General features: G+C 42.1%; 1 protein-coding gene across 3 annotated transcripts in view; it reads left to right on the top strand.

Annotated features, from left to right (window-relative positions):
* Positions 1–22673, top strand: part of ldah (lipid droplet associated hydrolase) — a 63126-nt gene that overhangs the window by 19324 nt on the left and 21129 nt on the right. For 2 of the 3 annotated variants that reach the window (XM_045717016.1, XM_045717015.1), the window contains exons 3-4: positions 2053–2187; positions 5885–6054. In XM_045717016.1, coding sequence (XP_045572972.1) covers positions 2053–2187; positions 5885–6054 — 305 coding nt within the window. Of the gene's footprint in view, positions 1–1320; positions 1384–2052; positions 2188–5884; positions 6055–22673 lie in introns of those variants that run through there. The other variant, XM_045717020.1, reaches the window with a different exon arrangement.

The following is a 22673-nucleotide window of genomic DNA, read 5'->3' as shown; positions in this document are numbered from 1 at the left end:
TGATTGTTTCAAGATTGCATCAGCTTTCACAAGGAATCCAAGCCCTTCTGCCAGGCAAAATAAGACAAGTTAATTATTTTGATGATATTAACTATGTGTGATTGTTACTTATTAGCTTGTTAGCTTGATGGGAGCATGTGGTTAGCTGCTTTCAGAATGCAATACATGTGGGTTCAAATCCAAGACGGTAGAGCTCTTAAATGCAAAAACATCTAGATTCACATCTGTGTGTTGCAATGGGTTTACTTCATAAAGAACATACCAGGGGGGAAAGTATGGGGTCTGCGTGTTGCCAGTTATTTCTTATGCGTTTTATACACACCCAATATGCATAAAACTAATTGGATGTATTTTGGGGATAATAAACTAAAATTAATGTAACAGAAGCAATGTGTTCACTCATTGACCGTATTTTCTCCCACCAAGAAATGTTCCAACATTCAATTTTTAACAGTGGCATAAGATCTATCCAACCAACAAAACAACTCAACACCATTTTAACAAACAAATCACCCAGGTGAATTTTATCCAAAGTGTTAGATTGCTTTAACTAATTGTTCCACATGCTTTAGCCTAAATGTGGTATGTTCTTATTTTACCTTTATTTAACTAGGCAAGTCAGTTAAGAACAAATTCTTATTTTCAATGCCGGCCTAGGAACAGTGGGTTAACTGCCTTGTTCAGGGGCAGAATGACAGACTTTTCAGTTTTCAGTTACTAGTCCAACGCTCTAACCACTAGGCTACCCTGCCGCCCCAGGGTTGTTGTAACACTCAATTCTTCCAAAGATTGCACCTGTGGCTCTCTCTCAGCACCCTCTCACGGAGGCAGTTATACATTGAAAGCTCATGAAATGACACATACAGGCAAAATCATCATAACAAAGATTCCAAAATAATGCAGTTAACACACATCCGGATAATACGCACTCACACTTACAGTATACATCAAAGTAGCATATATATGCATACAAGCAACTCAAACAAGCACTATACAAAACATCGACGAACATTTGTCCTGTTGGACAAAAAAAGACAGACCACACAGAGTAGCCATTGTTCTTTAGCAGCTGCTATACAGTTTTTTTGCACTTTTATCACACCCTGATAGTCCGAAATAAAACCCCACCCAGGATAAACTCTCCTTTTTTACCTATGGAATAAAAGTCCCTCTTTGTTCTGTGTAAAGACATCAGTACCATGAGCTAAATAAAGTCCTTAGCTAGCAGCTGAGATGAAAGTGCTACCTATGATATGCTGCTGTATGGGGGCTGATGAGATTGATGGCAAAGTCCAGGGAATGACAACCATTACATGGCCAACACTCGTCATGCGTGACATCTTCAAGAGTAGAGAAGAAAATTATTAACATACTAAGAAGTTGGTAAGGTTGGCTGTCAATATATTTTTTATATGGTTTGTTTTATGGCATTTAGTCATGTAGCCTACCTCCATAAAGTGTAGTTTATGTTTTTGTTATGGATGTGCATCTTTTCCTTTCAAGGTGATTTGATACATATCTGGAGACATGGGCTCCGATACAATACAGGAATGATATGTTTGAGTATGATTCGGTTTGATTAGAGAACGAATCAAAGTGATCTACCACCCCGCTACCACTATCAGATTAGGGGAGGGCAATGTAGCCTATGTTTTTTGTCTATGTATCCAACACCAAGACACTGAATATGTGGTCTGGAGACCAAGACCAGTCTCGAGTACTACAACACTGCAGTTTGTGGTCCACAGACAGATGCAGTCATATCTTTTTTGTTGTGTTTTTTACCTTTATTTAACTAGGCAAGTCAGTTTAGAACAAATTCTTATTTTCAATGACAGCCTAGGAACAGAGGCAGAACAACAGATTTTTACCTTGTCAGCTCGGGAATTCGATCTTGGAATCTTTCGGTTACTAGTCTAACACTCTAACCACTAGGCTACCTGCCCCCCCAACTTGTGAATCTGTGAATTGTTACATCCCTAGTTTTTATCATGTGGTGTTACATTTGCAGAGCACTTTATAATGTTTATAGTGTTTTCGGCATCTTTGCAGGTAACCCAGGTGTGGTTGGCTTCTACAAGACCTTCATGCAGACGCTTCACCAGACATTGGGGCGGCGCTACCCTGTGTGGGCAGTGAGCCATGCTGGACACTGTGTGCCTCCTGATACTATGGACATGATTGAAGGTACATAACTAATTCATATCTCTTATTGAGAGTGCTTTGTGCAGCTGGACTCTCTATGAGTCCTTATTGCTGGTGTATCCACACTGATCCACTTCCACTTATCCACATCAACAGCACATCTGAACACTAATGACTGATTAGCTAGCTTTGAAATGGGCAGATCCTTGTTAGCTCACTCTCCAATACTAAAGTAGATGCTAAGGATGGCGCAGGAGAAGAGGAATGTTAGCTGAGCTGGACGAGTTAGCCTGAGCCAAGGGGCCTCTCCCTCTCCCTCTCTAGCCAGCACCACCATATGAGCCCTGTAATATTCATTCATAAAGCAGTGAGGACGTTTTTATTGTGCCTGATACATGGGAAAGACATTACCAAGCCCTCACATGTAGGAAGTTAAATCCCTTTTCTGAGGGCTCATGAGATACATTGGATGATACAGTTTGGATCTGTCCACCTTGAGAAGGACAAAGGACAAATATATCCATCTTGTAAAGGACAGATAAGTGTGTAGGTGTAAGTTAACATTCTGTCAATGTGTACCCTGGTAGGTAGCCTCATTTGGGATGTGCGATAACTAGCATGAGTTCTGATGATAACTTGACGGAAGCCTTGATTTCCAGGCTTCTTTTTACGTAGCTCAAAAGCCTGGAGACTGACATGACAAAGTCACGTAATCAGACAACCTATTTTGACCATATAGATACCAAGGTTGAATTTGCAGATGTCAGATGATTATGGTCATGACACAATATATATTTTTTTTATTATAATGAGAAATAATGATGTAATACTTAGTCTTTTCCAGAGGTTTGGTAGAGTTGGTCTAGATTAAATAGACATTCATGTAACAAAGTGAAGCATTGAACAGTTCCTCTTTTATTGTGAACACATGGCACACACTTGTCGAAACTTCCAACTCATAAATGATTCATGGAACACACAAGGCAAAGTCTGGAGATAGTCAATAGATACAGTAAAAATAAAATCAGACAACCCTGCCAATTCGTAGCATGTCATCCGATCATCAGAGAGAATAAATGAAAACCACTCTGTTCAGCCTGGTGTTCCAGGGGGTGACAATGAGCAGCAGCCCTATCTCAAGATGGGCAGGGAAGGACTCATCTTTTATCCCAAAACCTCAACAACGGCCCTGATTAAGACCAGAGAAAGGATCAAATTGTCTAGCAGCAAGTCCTGTGTTCATCTCAATAGCCCTTCATCATGTCTTTCCATTTGGTGAGATGCCCTTATCCAGGGAAATCTGCTCACTATGATTAGGATTTACTGTAAATACTATTAAATAATTTATCTGCTTGTGGCTATGATAGCCAGGCTAGACCTGCGCGCTCATGTGGTTATCATGCAGTATTAGTCCAGCATTACTAACTAGGTGTTCATTCTTTGGATGGCACTTTCCATATCCACTCGACTATTACAAACATCCAACACGGAAACACAAACATGTCTGACATATCAGCTTCCTTTTCACCTCTCTTCTTGCGGCTTCAATCCAAGCCTTTGGGGATTTACCACCCTGGTCAACCCCTTGAATGCTTGCCATTGATTTACAACTCGTCAAAGAGCATTCAGTTTGCTAAGGGATAGGGTGGCATCGTAGAGCAGCAGCTTCTAAAACCTCTGGGACGTCCAAGGAAAGGCCTCGCCGATACAGAGAAACCCATACAGCATTGATTGGGCCTCCTCTGACTTTCCAGTGACTTGTGCAAATTAAAGACTGCCAGTTATTATTATTAACAGCTAATGCATACTTGATGAAGTTGAAAAAAAGTTTTCCGGTTTTGGAAAAACAAACAGAGTAAAAAAAAAAAGGTGCAGCATTAAAGGTTCTATTCCAAATCTTCCAGTGGTAGAAGTGTTCCTGTGGCAAGGCAAGTTTTGCTTGATGGTTTTGATGACTGTAAAAATATCTGTTAATGCAAACACAGGGAACATTCTCCCTGTGCCAGCATCAATAATCCATTCCTGGGTCACGGGATCCTCCAGGGGCCTCAGATCTCATTCATTTTGTCAGAATGAGTTTGCAACGCTACTTTTCACCAGCAACTTTCTCACTTTGATATGGCTAAATTGCACACTATTAATGTCCAGAGTACTAAAACATGCATTCAGAAAATGTAATCCCCCCAAAAAATGCTACACCAGCCAAGGTCTAATATCACGAGAGGTTTTTATGGAGTCTTTCTGATTCCAATTATGCTCCCACCTCCCACCGCTATCGTCGGTCACGTCTACAACTCCATGTGATTTGTGCCATGGATATTGGTTGGTTGATTGTTTGAGCATATCTTTTGAAAATAAGTGTTGGAGAGAAATGGCACAAAGCAGTAGAAATTTGCAATAATGACTTAAACCTTTTTGTTTACCACCACTTTATGACATTTTGGTCTGATGCCCAGCTTTTCAATCTGATCAAATAATTTCAAGACAACCTTCACTTTATCTTGTTTCTTGATCTCTCGTTTTTTATGCAAGGATGACAACTGTGGGCTACCACTGTGGTACAGATGTTGAACCCAGCTTCACAAACCCTTTTGAGAAGGAAGTTTGTAATCTGAGAGGAAGTATGCACAATGCAGTACAGGACCGAGGCTGTTGCTAATCTCCTCATCTCTTTCTCCGTATCCTCGTCAGCTTCATTAATGGTGCAACCACACCCAATTACAGAGGAGAGAATAAAAAACACCTCCCATGTTGCAATCAGTAATACCACAAGTTAGGTTTCTTTTGACACATAGGAAATCAGTTACCTTTTCCCTAGAAGAAAAAATGCAGCACACATTTATTGCACATTTGTGAGAAGGCTTTAATCGCTTAACGGGCCGGCCCAGCCTGGGATGTTCTTTCTCTTGCCAAGAGGATCATTATGTTGTGTGGGGGAATTTGTCTTTGCCATATGTTATTCTTTATTGATCCATTAATCACAATTTGCACTCATTTTGTTTTTCCATTATACAGTAAGCATATCCCCAACCCCCACAACCTTCCCCACCCGATCCTTATGCTGTCTGCACAGAACGGCTGCTCCAAATTCCACTCTGAAAGAATCAAACATCAAGTCCCTCACCAATTATGTTCAATTCTATGGGGATTGATTTTTTTCGTTATGAAATTAATTTAGAATTTGTCTTTTCCCGTCCGCTAAATTACCATAGACACATTCTATTCTTCCTTTCGGTCTTTCTTACCTTCTCTTTCATCATCCCTCACTCTAATCGTAACATTGTCTTGGATTTGACTGCTCTGCACAGGTAGGGAATTGTTAACTGCTTCCTTCAAAGCTTTGTTCTGTCCCTAGATTTACAGCATTATATGATAAAATATCGTTAAATATCTTTCCAAAAAGATTACAGAAATGAAATCAAGATGTTTCTGGAATACTTCTTAACTTCGATTGCCCTTTGGATGTTCTTGTTTTAATTTTGTTATCAAAGGGTCCTGAGTACTACTAATGAGAGGACATCAGTGAATGAAACAGTGAACATTACCATAACATGATGTCCCTGGGCCTATGTTGGGGTGATCCATGTGCCAAATGTAAATACAGACTATCTTGTGTACAGAGATATTGATGAATGATGCTGGCTCATGTCCTTGATCAGAATGATTTGGGTGATGGTGAAATAGATGATGTCATACAGATGTAATACTGAATACTAATGATGAACCTTGCTCTTTGCAGACCCAACCGTGATGGCAGCGGGGGACGTGTTTGGTTTGAACGGGCAGATAGAGCACAAGCTGGCCTTCCTCACGGAGCACGTTCCAAGGGACTTTCGCCTGGTCCTGGTGGGCCACTCCATTGGCTGCTACCTCATCCTAGAGATGATGAAGAGGGATCCTGAGCTGCAGGTGAGACCCCACTTTGATTCAAGTACTACTGTAGAAGTGAAGTTGTAGTGTAATTTGCCAAGCTTTAAGTGATCTAGGAAGGTTTTCATAGATCTCTACAACCTTCTTGACCCAGTTTTAATGTTCATACGTTAGAATTACTGCATTCATTTTTGAGAATTATGCCATTCTTTTACCACCATGATAAAGGATGTCTTTAGGCTGCCTAAATTTGTTAGCCAAATTGGTGCATGTGGGCCTCTGAGCATTGATTCCCATATAGCTGCCTCTGCTTCATGGCACTCTGTCCAGTGATGGGTTAGGCTGGTTCCAGGGTGGGAGCATGGCACATTGCGAAGTGCAGTGAAAACACTGCCTCAGCATGGGAGAGGTACATGTTAGAGACGGCCTGTGAAAACATCCGAGGCCGAGATAGGACACCCCCTGTAACCTTTCCACTCCGCTCGCAACGTTAAAGGTTAATGGATTGAATAACAAGAAATCGTCTTTTTTTCTGGGGGGCATTCCAGCTCTTATTTCAGACAGAGCCTTTTCACAGGTTGTTTTTGTCTTGTTTCTCTACTTGTCTGTAATTTCCCTTCTCTGTGGGGCTTTTTCCTATGTCCTATGTGTTGAGGAGACCAAAATGTAGAAACTTTGTTAACTGCTCTGTCTAATCTTAATCGTGCTATCTTTAACATTTCCTCAAGCAAATAGTTCTTAGTGATACAGTTGAAGTCGGAAGTTTACATACACCTTAGCCAAATACATTTAAACTCAGTTTTTCACAATTCCTGACATTTAATCCTAGTAAAAATTCCCTGCCTTAGCTCAGTTAGGATCACCACTTTATTTTAAGAATGTGAAATGTCACAATAATAGTAGAGAGAATTATTTATTTCAGCTTTTATTTCTTTCATCATGTTCCCAGTGGGTCAGAAGTTTACATACACTCAATTAGTATTTGTTAGCATTGCCTTTAAATTGTTTAACTTGGGTCAAACGTTTTCTTCCACACGCTTCCCACAATAAGTTGGGTGAATTTTGGCCCATTCCTCCTGACCGATCTGGTGTAACTGAGTCAGGTTTGTAGGCCTCTTTGTAGGCCTCCTTTCTATAGGATTGAGGTCAGGGCTTTGTTATGGCCACTCCAATACCTTGACTTTGTTGTCCTTAAGCTATTTTGCCACATCTTTGGAAGTATGCTTGGGGTCATTGTCCATTTGGAAGACCATTTGCGACCAAGCTTTAACTTCCTGACTGATGTCTTGAGATGTTGCTTCAATATATCCACGTAATTTTCCTTCCTCATGATGGCCTGTATTTTGTGAAGTGCACCAGTCCCTCCTGCAGCAAAGCACCCCCACAACATGATGCTGCCACCCCTGTCCTTCACGGTTGGGATGGTGTTTTTCGGCTTGCAAGCCTCCCCCTTTTTCCTCCAAACACAACGATGGTCATTATGGCCAAACAGTTCTATTTTTGTTTCATCAGACCAGAGGACATGTCTCCAAAAAGTTCGATCTTTGTCCCCATGTGCAGTTGCAAACCGTAGTCTGGCTTTTTTTATGGCGGTTTTGGAGCAGTGGCTTCCTCCTTGCTGAGCGACCTTTCAGGTTATGTCGATATAGGACTCGTACTCATTTTACTGTGGATATAGATACTTTTGTACCTGTTTCCTCCAGCATCTTCACAAGGTCCTTTGGTGTTGTTCTGGGATTGATTTGCATTTTTCGCACCAAAGTACGTTCATCTCTTGGAGACAGAACGCGTCTCCTTCCTGAGCGGTATGACGGCTGCGTGGTCCCATGGTGTTTATACTTGCGTACTATTGTTTGTATAGATGAACGTGGTAACTTCAGGCATTTGGAAATTGCTCCCAAGGATGAACCAGACTTGTGGAGGTCTAGAATTGTTTGAGGTCTTGGCTGATTTCTTTTGATTTTCCCATGATGTCAAGCAAAGAGGCACTGAGTTTGAAGGTAGGCCTTGAAATACATCCACAGGTACACCTCCAATTGACTCAAATGATGTCAATTAGCCTATCAGAAGCTTCTAAAGCCATGACATCATTTTCTGGAATTTTCCAAGCTGTTTAAAGGCACAGTCAACTTAGTGTATGTAAACTTCAGACCCACTGGAATTGTGATACAGTGAATGATAAGTGAAGTAATCTGTCTATAAACAATTGTTGGAAAAATTACTTGTGTCATGCACAAAGTAGATGTCCTAACCGACTTGCCAAAACAATGGTTTGTTAATAAGAAATGTGTGAAGTGGTTCAAAAACGAGTTTTAATGACTTCCGACTTCCAACTGTATGTAGGCCTTTATAGATATACAGATCTGGAATAGTCAAGGAATGAATAATAAAGTGCTTAGTCTGAAAACATGAAGTACATAAAAATAGCTAATTCTATCAGGTTATTTTATTGGATCTCATGTTTTCAAGTAAAAAACTTAAACAACCAGTTGACTTTAAGTAGTGTTACCCAATTACCCCACGACCACTTAAATAGGCTACACGTTTATGCATCAACCTTGAGCTGCGTCACTCTCCCTCTCTGTTTCTCCTTGAGCTGGTATCTCCTCCTGAGATTTGGCAAAGCCCATTCTGTGGTCCAGCCGGCTCTGCCATATTCTTGTCGGTAAAAAAAGAATGAGGAGAAAAATACTTCCTTTCCCACTGAAGATTGCAGGCTGCCAAGAAGAAAACACAAGCGATTATGTCCTGTAACATATGATGTGTGATAATCAGAAACTCCTGTTCCTTTGGGTCTCAGGTATTTGTGTTGGAATAATGGCTCGCCTTATGGGTTGGGACACCGACGAGGCCTAGGTAAGCGGTGGCGGGGCTTTTAGTATACTTACAGACAGAAAAGGAGTCCGAGTTCAGCTTGTAGCAGGGACCAGACTGGGCTGAGTTAGCACACTTCCAGAGCAAAGCATCTGGCACGCTGCCTGCCCCTGAAAATTTGATTTGGGAGGAAAGCCTGATGAGAATGTCTAGGTTATGCCCAGAGTTTTCTCCAGGTGCATTATGAAGACTTTATGTTTGGCCTGGTCTTTCTAACACCATGTTCATACAATACTACAAGCTTTGCTTTGCATCTGACACAATTTGGAGAGAAGTTGGTGTGTGTGTGTGTGTGTGTGTGTGTGTGTGTGTGTGTGTGTGTGTGTGTGTGTGTGTGTGTGTGTGTGTGTGTGTGTGTGTGTGTGTGTGTGTGTGTGTGTGTGTGTGTGTGTGTGTACAAGGTATCATATACTTAGTATACAAAACATTATGAACACCTGCTCTTTTCAGGACATAGACTGACCATGTGGATACAGCTGAAAGCTATGATCCCTTATGGATGTCACTTGTTAAATCCACTTCGATCAGTGTAGATGAAGGGAAGGTGACAGGTTCAAGAAGGATTTTTAAGCCTTGAGACAAGGATTGTGTATGTCTGCCATTCAAAGGGTGAAGACACATTATTTAAGTGCCTTTGAACAGGGTATGGTAGTAGGTGCCAGATGCACCGGTGTGTCAAGAACTGCAACACAAGGGCACCCGAGTGGCACAGTGGTTTAAGGCACTGCATCGCAGTGCTAGCTGTGCCACTAGAGATCCTGGTTCGAGTCCAGGCTCTGTCGCAGCCGGCCGCGACCGGGAGACCAATGGGGTGGCGCAATTGGCCCAGCGTCGTCCGGGTTAGGGGAGGGTTTGGCCGGCAGGGATGTTCTTGTCCCATCGCGCACTAGCGACTCCTGTGGCGGCCGGGCGCAATGCACGCTGACACGGTCGCCAGGTGCACGGTGTTTCCTTCGACACATTGGTGCGGCTGGCTTCCGGGTTAAGCTGGTATTGTGTCAAGAAGCAGTGCGGCTTGGCTGGGTTGTGTTTATGGGGAACACACAGCTCTCGACCTTCGCTTCTCCCGAGTCTCTATGGGAGTATCTACCAATTGGATACCACAAAATTGGGGAGAAAAGGGGGTAAATAAAAAAGAAATAAAAGAACTGCAATGCTGCTGGGTATCATATTGGTCCATCCCCCAAAGGACATCCAGCCAACTTGACACAACTGTGGGAAGCATGGGCTAGCTTCCCTGTGGAACCCTTTTGACACCTTGTGGAGTCCACAAATTAAGGCTGTTCTGAGTGCAAAAGAGGAGGATGCAACTCAATATTAGGAAGGTTTTCCTAATGTTTGGTATAGTCTGTGTATATTGGTTAAAAAATCTGTCTGATCTTCCTGGCAGCACCATCAGGTTTTCCTTACCAGTACAGAGAACTGAGTCAAACAAAAAGCTCTTTAGAAGCCAACTCACTTAACCTATCCCTTTTCAATCTCCGTACCTGTCATTTACACACAAACACCATCTCCCGTTGACTCGACAACAGATGGCTTTCCATCTTGCTCATACAGTTAGTACGTAAGAAAGGTGTCTCTGGGGATTCTCTGGTCAGAGGAGCGTTCTAAATCATTTTCAGCTTTGAGGCTGGCAGTTCGAACTGGAATCCAATTAATGTGAAATGATAGGTTAGACCATGCTGGCGCGAGATAGCCATCAGATCATATTGTATACATCCAATATGACTTTAAGGAAACCAGCTGCCTCAAAATATATTTAGCGTGGCAGCTCTCTCTTACTACCGCCTTTCACCACAAGGCTTGTTGTAGTAATGGAGAGGGTGATACCCTGATACTGGGCACAGCACAGCAGGCTACAAGGAGCCAAGTCTGTCTTATTTCAAATGGAAATCCTCACACTGTTTCCACAATGGCACTTTGGTTCAATGGAGTGTGGCTTGAGTGAGGCTTATGCTGGAGTTTTCTGGCTGCCCATCACTGAGTAAATGCTGTGATTCACATTAGAATGACGCCACCTGTCAGAAGACAATGATCTATGATATACATTGACATCTGTCTCCCCCGAGATCATTGTCTAAGGCCAAGATTAAGAGCACAGCTGCCAAGAGTGGTCTTAAGTGGGAGACTACACTATGGAGACGCCATCTTTGAATGGCAGGGGAAGGCTAGATTCAAACCAGCATGTTGAACATTTATGCATTTGTTTGCTGCCTACCCCCATGTCTAATGTTTATGCTACTGTGCAAATACTACTGGGGTTTTTGTTGCCCAAACTTCAGAAGCAGACATTGGGGTCCAGTAGCAGGGGATAGCTGGAACACTGCTGGAGTGCAGGCATGAAGAGCTGATAGCCTGAGGGGTCAGGAGAAATATGCCGCAGGAATGTAGCCTCACAACCCACTGCAACAGGGGGTGCTGGAAGCTGTGAAAACAATGGTCGCACGCAGTTCAGGGGAGTTTATATTTGAGCCTGTCTATGTTTATGTGGGCTATTAACCGCAATAGATCAATACTATGTGTTCTGAGTTTGTGCTTACAGTATATAGATAAATTCTAAATTCTGTCCACACTAATTGTATTTTATTTTATTTATTGAAACTTTATTTAACTAGGCAAGTCAGTTAAGAACAAATTCTTATTTACAATGACGGCCTACCCAGGCCAAACCCTAACCCGGACGACGCTGGGCCAATTGTGCGCCGCCCGATAAACAGTACTTTTTAGTAGGCTACGTTGTGATTGTATATTTAGCACTGTTTGGAAGAACATTGGATATGATATGCCAAAACAGTGATTTCACTGGTAACCCCCGCTGACTTGTTTATGTTAATCTCTAGGGGATCGTTATCAGGCCAGACAGACAGAAGCAGATTGGCAGAGAAATAAAGACAGAGTGGAAAAGTGATTGTTGGATATCTGGACCAGGTTGTTTATGTCTAGAGGAAGAATATGTATGGCATCTAGCCTATAGAGCCTATGTGTTGTCAAGCAGGGTAACTGACCCAACAGCCTTCAGTTTCATCTTCTGTATCTTAACCTTGTTCTGAACACCTCCAAAACAAAGGTCATGCGGTTTGGTAAGAAGAATGCCCCCCTCACCTCATACAAGAACTTGGGAGTATAGACTTGGTTTCCTCTATCGTAATTCGCTCCTCTTTCACCCCAGCTGCCAAACTAACCCTAATTCAGATGACCATCCTACCCATGCTAGATTACGTAGATGTAATTTATAGATCGGCAGGTAAGGGTGCTCTCGAGCGGCCAGATGTTCTTTACTATTCGTCCATCAGATTTGCCACCAATGCTCCTTATAGGACACATCACTGCACTCTATACTCCTCTGTAAACGGTCCATCTCTGTATACGTGGCGCAAGACCAACTGGTTGATGCTTATTTATAACACGCTATTAGGCCTCACTACCCCCAGTCTGAGATACCTACTGCAACCCTCATCCTCCACATACAACACCCATTCTGCAGTCACATTCTGCCAGTCCCCAAAGCACAAAATTAGGAAGCTGCTGCTTCCCTTTTTAATAATACCTTTCCTGATGACTTGAATCAGTATACTAAAGTCATACATTTCCAGAAACAGGCAAGATTCCCAAGTTCTGGTGAAGTGAGGCTCCAGTTACGAGGAAGTTGATACTCCGGTCCACACAAAATGAAACATCCTTTTCTCTTCAGTGCTGGGCCCTAACCTGAGGCGATGATCACGCTGGTCTGCTGGTCCACGCTCTCTCTTTTAGCACCCTGCTTTGAACGACGGCATGAAAAGGCAAAGACAAAAAATCCAGCGTGTAATCAACGTTTCTAACTGCAGTGTAGAGTTTCTTCTTAAAGAAACGTTTTATATTTTACAGCCTCTTAAATCAAAAATGTAATCAAATTGTATTTGTCACATGCTTCGTAAACAACAGATGTAGACTAACAGTGAAATGCTTACTTACGGGTCCTTTTCCAACAATGCAGAGTTAAAGATAAAATAAAAAATTGAAATTATGACACAAGGAATAAATATACAGTGAATAACAATAATGATGTTATTAACCACATTGCTTATAGAAAACCTTTATTGCTAGGGGGGGGCATTAAAACCCCCTGATCTAATTAGCATAATACAAAAATCCACAAGGAATCCGTCAATTTAAACTAGAGAGATCTGTTTATTTTTGCATTGGATGCGTCTCAATCCACCACATCCGCCTGTGTAACATTGCCACATTTGCAGTGAAAAGTGACAGAGCTAAACGCGATGTTTGTCAGACCATGAGACCCCGAAAATCGGTCTTCTCTTAACATTTTCTGTAGCGTACGAATGGTTTGGCCTAAAAACGATTATGACCCCTCTATGGGAAGATGAGAATCTCATGAACACGATGGTGTTCTCGCACAAGCTTCTTTGGACTCGTGTGAAGTCGGTACAGCCGATCTGCCAGCTTCTGTCTGTAGTTTGGGCTACACTTTAATAGGACCCCTCTGTGTAAAGGTGAACACGTACAGTACCAGTCATAAGTTTGGACACAAGGGTTTTTCTTTATTTTAATGCTCTACATTGTGGAATAATAGTGAAGACATGAAACTATGAAATAACCCTTATGGAATCATGTAGTAACCAAAAAAGTGTTAAACAAATCAAAATATATTTAAGATTTTTCAAAGTAGCCACCATTTGCCTTGATGACAGCTTTGCACACTCTTGGCATTCTCTCAACCAGCTTCATGAGGTAGTCAACTGGAATGCATTTCAATTAACAGGTGTGCCCGTTAGAAGTTAATTTGTGGAATTTATTTCCTTAATGCGTTTGAGCCAATCAGTTGTGTTTTGACATGGTAGGGGTGGTATACAGAAGATAGCCTTATTTGGTAAAAGACCAAGTCCATATTATGGCAAGAATAGCTCAAATAAGCAAAGAGAAAGGACAGTCTATCATTACGTTAAGACATGAAAGTCCGTCAATACAGAATATTTCAAGAACTTTGAAAGTTTCTTCCAGTGCAGTCGCAAAAACCATCAAGCGCTATGATGAAACTGGCTCTCATGAGGACCGCCACAGGAAAAGAAGACCTAGAGTTACCTCTGCTGCAGAGGGTAAGTTCATTAGAGTTAATTGCACCTCAGATTGCAGCCCAAATAAATGCTTCACAGAGCACAGAGTTCAAGTAACAGACACAGCTCAACATCAACTGTTCAGAGGAGACTGGTGAATCAGGCCTGGTTGAATTGCTGCAAAGAACCCACTACTAAAGGACACCAATGAGAAGAAGAGTCTTGCTTGGGCCAAGAAACATGACCAATGGACATTAGACTGGTGTAAATCTGTCCTTTGGTCTGATGAGCCAAAAAGTTGTATTTTTGGTTCCAACAGCCGTGTCTTTGAGATGCAGAGTAGGTAAACGGATGATCTCCACATGTGGTTCCCACCGTGAAGCATGGAGGAGGAGGTGTGATGTGTGGGGGTGCTTTGCTGGTGACACTGTCAGTGATTTATTTAACCAGCATGGCTACCACAGCATTCTGCAACAATACGCCATCCCATCTGCTTTGCGCTTAGTGGGACTATCATTTATTTTTCAACGGGACAATGACCCAAAACACACCTCCAGGCTGTGTAAGGGCTATTTGACCAAGAAGGAGAGTGATGGAGTGCTGCATCAAATGACCTGGCCTCCACAACCACCCGACCTCAACCCAATTGAGATGGTTTGGGATGAGTTGGATGAGCATATTTGGGAACTCCTTCAAGACTGTTGTAAAAGCATTCCTCATTAAGCTGGTTGAGAGAATGCCAAGATTGTGCAAAGCTGTCATCAAAGCAAAGAATCTCAAATTTAAATATATTTTGATTTGTTTAGCACTTTTTTGGTTACTACATGATTCAATACAGTATGGGTTATTTCATAGTTTTGATGTCTTCACTATTATTCTACAATGTAGAAAATAGTTTAAAAAAAACCTTGAATGAGTAGATGTGTCCAAACTTTTAACTGGTACTGTACAAGCTCTAGGATGCCCACAGGCCTCACAAGACTCATCTGAAGATCCCCCGGTACCAGTTGAAAAAAATGTAATGTGTATTTAGTGACAAAAATAAGGGGTTAAAGACATAAAACATTTTTGTAAATGTTTCCTGATCTTTCTTATATACTTATAAATCAAGGGGTCTTAATATTCTAAATCAAATAGCAAAATTATCCTTGGTATGACCTTCTTAAAACAATTCCATATAGCTTAGTAGACCCCCCCTCCCCTGGCTTAGACAGTAAAAAATAAAGGGTTAAATACATGTAAAAAAAAAAAAAAACGCCAAGGGGGGTGAATACTTTTGCAAGGTACTGTAGTGGGCTAATAGCAGTAATGGCAAAAATATATTTTTCATATGTATTATTGATACTTCAAGGGGTCTTAAAATTTGAATCTGGTTTGACCTTCTTAAAACAATTCCATATAGCTTAGTAGTTCCCCCGACCTGCACCCGACACTATAACATTGGGACCGCAGTGCATCCTGCCATAAGGAGAGACTGCTATCACGACCCAGCCATAGCCACATAGAATTGAGCTGCCACAAACTCGATAACCACTAATATCATAAATATTATAACAACAGCCAGTAGCCTACACTTCCCCATGCATGTGTCTAGTTTAGTTCAGGACGTTACACATTAACACATTAACAAGCAGTCTCAGGCCATTCTCAAATGGCAGTCAAATTACTTGATATGAAAAAGGTTGAGAATGCCTGTGATAGCCTAACATGATAAATCTTGTGTTATGATAAATGTGACCGACCACCTTGATTCAGTCTTATGTAGCAAAACTTGATATTGTGTTTTTTACATTGGTTAAAAGCAGAGACACAGAGCTACAAAATGGTATTTCATACACTGCATTTGAAGAACAATGGGAAAGTAATTCTGCTTTGAAAATCGATAAACTTGTAACTTCACTTTTGAGAAAATGGCCTTTGAATGTTTTGATCCGAGCATTCTGTCCTAACAACAACAGTCAAGCACTCAAGCTAACTGGCTAACGTGAGAGAACCGTTCACTGACAATTTTACTCGCCCTAGTAGAGCAGGTTAAGCTGTTTTTATGTTATCCAGAGCTTTGGTGACTGCAACTGTGCTGCTGGCAACAATTTATGCTTTTTTGCCAAAGTTTACCGACACCAGCCATATTCAAAAGGTGTTGAGCGTTCGTAAATGTGTCAGTTATTTTGCGCTCTGGCACACTCAGACGAGAGTGCTCTGAAATCAGAGTAGATAGCCAGAGCGAATTTACCAGCTACGTCTATCAACAGTTGTATAGTGGAGTCTTTTGTTAAGACATGTAGCTAGCTAGCTAGGTAAACAATGAACCATAATCCCAACTCATGATGTTTCTACCCTACATGAATCTGCAGGTAGCTAACCAACCAGGTTCAATGTTAGCTAGCTAACATTAGGCTATAACTAGCAAAGCAAATGGCTCTGAGATACGAATAATAAGATCATACACGTAACGTTAGCTAGCGAGCCAGCCAGCTAACGTTAGCTTGCTAGCTAACAGTACACTTTAACTTGAAATGAAAATGACTTTCTGTCAAAATTAGAAACGTGTAATATCATGGATGTATTCCTCTCCCTGTCACAGATGCCATGGTTGCCCTTAGTTTGAAGATGTAATCCGGATACAGGTGTTTTCTCCATCTCCTTAGCTATCATACTCTAATTCCACTGATTTCAAACCTCGGTCCTCCAGAAAGTAGAGAGCAACACTTATGCAGTTCTACTACTTGATACTTTTTATTTTTTTTAAACCTGCGTTAGACAGGATAACCTATTGTACACATACTGATCAGCTCAAATAGACAGAAATGTGCTATATGGCAGACCAATCCGAACTCATCTCTCGGCATGTCCAGCCTGTGTAACGGCTGTCTGAGGAAGAAGTGGACCAAAATGCGGCGGTGTTAGGGTTCGTCATATTTAATTAAACGAACACTATGCAATTTACAAAACAACAAAACTGACAGGCAACACAGTCCTGTCAGGTGCAACCACAATGACAAGAACAATTACCCACGAAACACAAAGGAAACGTAGGCAACTTATGTGTGACTCCCAATCAACCACAACCCTCTACAGCTGTGCCTGATTGGAAGTCACACGGCCAAAATCAATGAAACAATAAAAAACACACACTCCCTTCTGCCACATACTGACCCAACTACACCCTCTACTGGTCAGGACGTGACAGCCTGCTCATTATCTCAGCCTATCATGGCTAGCGGGAAGGTTGCTGACTTTTTCTGTGGCTAAACCAAGTAGGCTCGTAATTTAACAATTTTATTTGTATTTACAGATGGCATACAAGTCTGTTATTAAGGCACATGAAACTTCACATGTTCCAGAAGGCATCTTTGCCAAAAAAAAACTTTTAATTTCAAAAAGTTTATGTTTAAATGTCTCTCCTGAGAAGTAGTGACGTGCGACATGCGCCTAGTTTCCTGAAACGAGTAACAAATATTAGTTAACACGTATAATGATGGGAAAAACGAATCTTCAGAATTTCTTCTAGAAACTATGATGTGATGACAAATGGTGACAAGGCCTCAAAACACAAGCCTCTGGAAAGACGTCAGATCTGGGAGGCCCTTAAAATCTCACTTTTTCCTAGGTGCTCAAACTGCCCCAGCTGTTTCTGTTGAATGGCAACATTTTATCACACCCATTATTCATGGTTTTGACTTCGCAAAGCCAGGCTCTACATCTCCACCAGGCTCAGAACATCTTTCACATGGGAATGTGAGGCGGTAGTTAGAAATGGAAATGTACTTTCCTATGGGACTGAGTTATCATCAGTACCGTAGTAGCCCTATGAAGTCTTTGTCACTGTTTTGGGGTGGATGCTGAAACTAAGAGAGTAATGGCCAAGGTAGTGTACCACGCCTCAAATGTTGAGTGACTGGAGACATGAGTTGGACATGGATAGAAATGTTTTCAATGCCTTTTAATGGAGATATGTGTATCATTAATGCAGCTCTGTAGCTGTTCAGTGCCTTACAGCAGGAGTGTCAAAGTAATTTTGCCAATGGGGCCATTTCTGTAAAGCCACATTTCAGGAGGGCTGCATATTGGTGACGACAAAAAAGTACATTGTTACACACTTATGTAGCCTATATACTTACTTAACACCATAATCTGGCAATTGCCTTGACTGCATTAACAAGCAGTTTAAACAAGTGGGGTCCTAAAATGTCCCCTGAGCCTCATGTTTGACCCCTGCTCTAGAGGTTCTATATACAATGTACACACCCTATATAGTGTAATGGAGTCTAATAGTGTAATGGAGAATATTGATGGCTTGTTAACTGTTTGGGTGGGCTCTGGCAAGTTTTACAAACTGGATCATTTTCATCAGCCAGATGGGAATATTACATCTACAAATGATAAATAAATGAATACATATTGAAACATTTTAATCTGCTTTCGTCTTTCATCTTGATAATGAAGGCGTTTCTATAGAGCAAGAAAAAGGTTGACCTCTCATTACCTTTCTCTGTGATCAGGATTATTCGTTAAATTATGACCTTCACCATAAGTGTGTCGTCACAAATCTACCTGTCATCCCCACATACGTTCTCTGGTCCAGCTTTCCATAACTGTACTTTCCACCTGATGTCACTTACCAGCCGAGACAGCTGACACACGTAGACACCACATCATACGCCATGGAGACTGGAGAGTGAGCCCTTAGGTCAACTCCATCCTTCCCTGTCTCCAGCTCCCTCCTCTTTCCTAGTCAGAAAATCCACGAAGCAGGCCTATAGCAGGGAGTTTGGGCATATCAATGGAGCCTGAGCAGTCCCCAGGCTACTTCTCTCTTATGAGGTGCGAGAGAGGTACGCGAGGAGAGCTTTAGTGCAGCCCTTAACCCACACTCTGTCACTTAGCAGCGGCTGCACATGGGCTGCACAAGGCCTTCCGCACGCTCCATGGCCAGGTGGCCTGTACACTAATGTTTTACGACCAGAGGAACACCTGCTGTCTAACAGTGCGCTGGGTCTGGCCTGGCACTGCGTGGCCTGTCGGTCCATTGGACCTCGTTACAGAGTGTGTTAGGGCGGGCTGAAAGCCCCTGACCAACGTTCCATGCTGTTCCCAGAACCTTCTGTTAACTTTCCTTCTCTCTTTCCTACTCCTTTCATTTCTCAACTCAGTAACAATAAAAAAAGGAAGGTAATATATCTATAAAACAACTAATGCTGGAAGGTTTAGTCGTTGACAAATTGTTCCCATTTCGGGAAAACCATTTGCTTTCCTTAGTTCCTGGGTAAAGCTGTACCTCTCTGAGCTTGTGTGTTCTTTACAAATGTTTCACTGTCTCAGGAGTTTGACTTCAGGAGTTGACTTCAGTAAACAGTACGTACGTGTGCATGCGTGCGTGTTTTATTTCACGAAACAGACTGAACATACACCCAAGTGAAATGTACGTGTCCTGTTGGCTGCAGCTCTGGTGCATCTGTAAAACATTAACATTCCTGCTCTGTCACATTTAGAGCTCAGGTCTTTAGAAATCAGCCCTTTTCACTGGGACATCTTAAGTCCACTCCGTTCGTCCATCCTCTGTCCAGCACAGTACAGCCAGATGCTGTTGCAGGTTCAAGGACTCTTCTGGCCCGGCCACAGGGACTGGTCGTGTGTGTCCTAAGAAAACAAGCAGTAATTGAAGGGAAGACATGAAGCTTGTGTACAGTGCTTACAGAAAGTATTCACACCCCTTGACTTTTTCTACATTTGTGACCCAACACCTTGATTCAGTCGTATGTAGCAACATTTTAAATGGTGTTTTTTTTACATTGGATGAAAGTATAGACTCAGAGCTAGAAAATGTTATATCAAACACTGCAGTTAAGGAACAATGGGAAAGTAATTATTCTTTGAAAGTTGATAAACTTGGCCCGTGAATGTTTTGGTACACCTACTGGAGAGCTCTTCTTTGTCTACACCCATTCAGCATTGCTCACACCATCTTAAGCCTTAGCCCCACTCATGTCTTTTAGGATTCACATTTGAGGCCATGTGCTAAACAGAGTACGGTAGTGTAGTAAACAATCAAAGATTAAGACTAAAAGTGCTGAAAGTAATAGTAAAAATAGTCTTTATCTAGTCCTTGGCCTATATCCTAATCTGACTTTGGTGCAGGTCATGTTGTTCTTCACATTACCGTCTCTGGTTAATACTCACTATATAAAAGAAAATCAAAGTTTATTTGTCACATGCACAGGATTCCAAAGGTGTAAACACTACAGTTTAGACCTGTAATCCCAACCCATACTACACTATATATACAAAAGTATGTGCACACCCCTTCAAATTAGTGGATTCAGCTATTTCAGCCACACCTGTTGTTGACAGGTGTATAAAATCGAGCACACAGCCATGCAATCTCAATAGACTAATATTGGCAATAGAATGGACTTACTGAAGAGCTCAGTGGCTTTCAATGTGGCACCGTCATAGGATGCCACCTTTCTAACAAGTCAGTTAATCAAATTTCTGCCCTGCTAGACTGGCCCGGTCAACTGTTAGTGTTACTGGGAAGTGGAAACGTCTAGGAGCAACAACGGCTCAGCTGCGAAGTGGTAGGCCACACAAGCTCACAGAACGGGACCGCTGAGTGCTGAAGTGCGTAACACGTAAAATTTGTCTATCCTCGGTTGCAACACTCACTATCGAGTTCCAAACTGCCTCTGGAAGCAATGTCAGCACAAGAACTGTTCGTCAGGAGCTCCATGAAATGGGTTTCCATGGCCGAGCAGCCGCACACAAGCCTAAGATCACCATGCACAATGCCACACGTCGGCTGGAGTGGTGTAAAGCTCGCCGCCCAAATGCATATTGCCAACTGTAAAGTTCGGTGGAGGAGGAATAATGGTCTGGGGCTGTTTTTCATAGTTCGGGCTAGGTCCCTTAGTTCCAGTGAAGAGAAATCTTAACGCTACAGCATACAATGAAATTCTAGACCATTCTGTGCTTCCAACTTTGTGGCAACAGTTTGGGGAATGCCCTTTCCTGTTTCAGCATGGCAATGCCCCCATGCACAAAGTGAGGTTCATGCAGGAATGGTTTGTCGAGATCGGTGTGGAAGAACTTGACTGGTCTGCACAGAGCCCTGACCATAACCCCATCAAACACCATTGGGATTAATTGGAACGCCGACAGCGAGCTAGGCCTAATCTCCCAACATCAGTGCCTGACATCACTAATGCTCTTGTGGCTGAATGGAAGCAAGTCCCCGCAGCAAAGTTCCAACATCTAGTGGAAAGCCTTCCCAGAAGAGTGGATGCTGCTATAGCAGAAAAGGTTGGTACAAACTCCACAATAATGCCCATGATTTTGGAATGAGCAGGTGTCATGTAGTACCACGCACAATGCATGAATCTGCAGGTAGCTAAAGCTAACCAACTAGGTTCAGTGTTAGCTAGCTAGCTAACATTAGGCTATAAGTAGAGATGCAAATGGATTTCTGAGATATGAAACAGCTCATACACGTAACGTTAGCTAGTGAGCCAGCCAGCTAACCTTAGCTAGCTAGCTAACAGTACGCTTTAACTTGCAATGCAAATGGCTTTCTGACAAAATTAGGAATGTATTATTCCGCATTCAAGACAACTGGGAACTTGGCCAAAAATGAGCCCCGACTGGGAAAAGTCGTTTTGAACTGTCATCTTAATTCCAACTCTGGAACTCGTGCCTCATTCTAGAGCTCCCACTTTCCGACCTGAAGATCACTGACGCCATGATTTGACCTCGTATTTTGCTGAGTTCCCAGTTGTCTTGAAAGCACCATAATATATGAAAATGTAGCTAGACTTTTACCCGTATACATGGATGAACGCTTCTCCCTCTCCCTGGTTGCCCTTAGCTAACCAACTATGTTCAATGTCAGCTAGCTAACATTAGGCTATAACTAGCAATGCAAATGGCTTTCTGAAATGCAAATAATATTACTACACAGCTCATACACATAATGTTAGCTAGCGAGCCAGCCAGCTAACATTAGCTAGTGAGCCAGCCAGCTAATGTTAGCTAGTTAGCTAACAGTATGCTTTAACTTGCAATGAAAACGACTTTCTGACAAAATGTCAAACTTATAATAGCTGAAAATGTAGCTATACTCTTACCCGTATACATGAATGAACGCTTCTCCCTCTCTGTCATGGATGCCATGGTTGCCCTTAGTTTGAAGATGTAATCCAGAGACAGGTGTTTTATACAACAGCTATCCTTGTTCTTTTTTCGACTCCCACCGCATTTGCAATCATACTCTGCTTCCACCGGACATTCCACTGATTTCAAAACTCGGTCAACCTCTTCCGTGACAACAACACTGATGATCGCAGTATCTTCCCCATCACTTTCATGAGAAGACTCTACAATGTCTAGTTCATTTTCAGAGCCAGAGAGAGTCAGCATTGCACGATCATCCTCCAGAATAGTCCATCAGAACTTTTCCCACAAAATCGTTGTTGATAGCGCCTTTTAAATTCAGTTGTGAGTAGTAGCAACACTTTTGCAGTTCTTCGGGATATCTTTCAAAACATCTGCGGTAGAATGGATTATCTACACATATTGAGCAGCTCATGTTATAGACAGAAGCATGCTACATGGCAGACCTATCCAAACTCATCTCTCGGCATGTCCAGCCAATCCATTATCTCAGTCAATCATGGCTAGCGGGAAGGTTCCTGTCTTTTTCTGTGGCTTAACAATTGTATTCGTATTTACAGATGG

Source organism: Salmo salar, chromosome ssa01 (genome assembly GCF_905237065.1).
Source record: "Salmo salar chromosome ssa01, Ssal_v3.1, whole genome shotgun sequence".
NCBI classification, from domain to species: Eukaryota; Metazoa; Chordata; class Actinopteri; order Salmoniformes; family Salmonidae; genus Salmo; species Salmo salar.
Note: the sequence above shows the minus strand (reverse complement) of the source record. Positions and strands in the feature narration are given on the sequence as shown.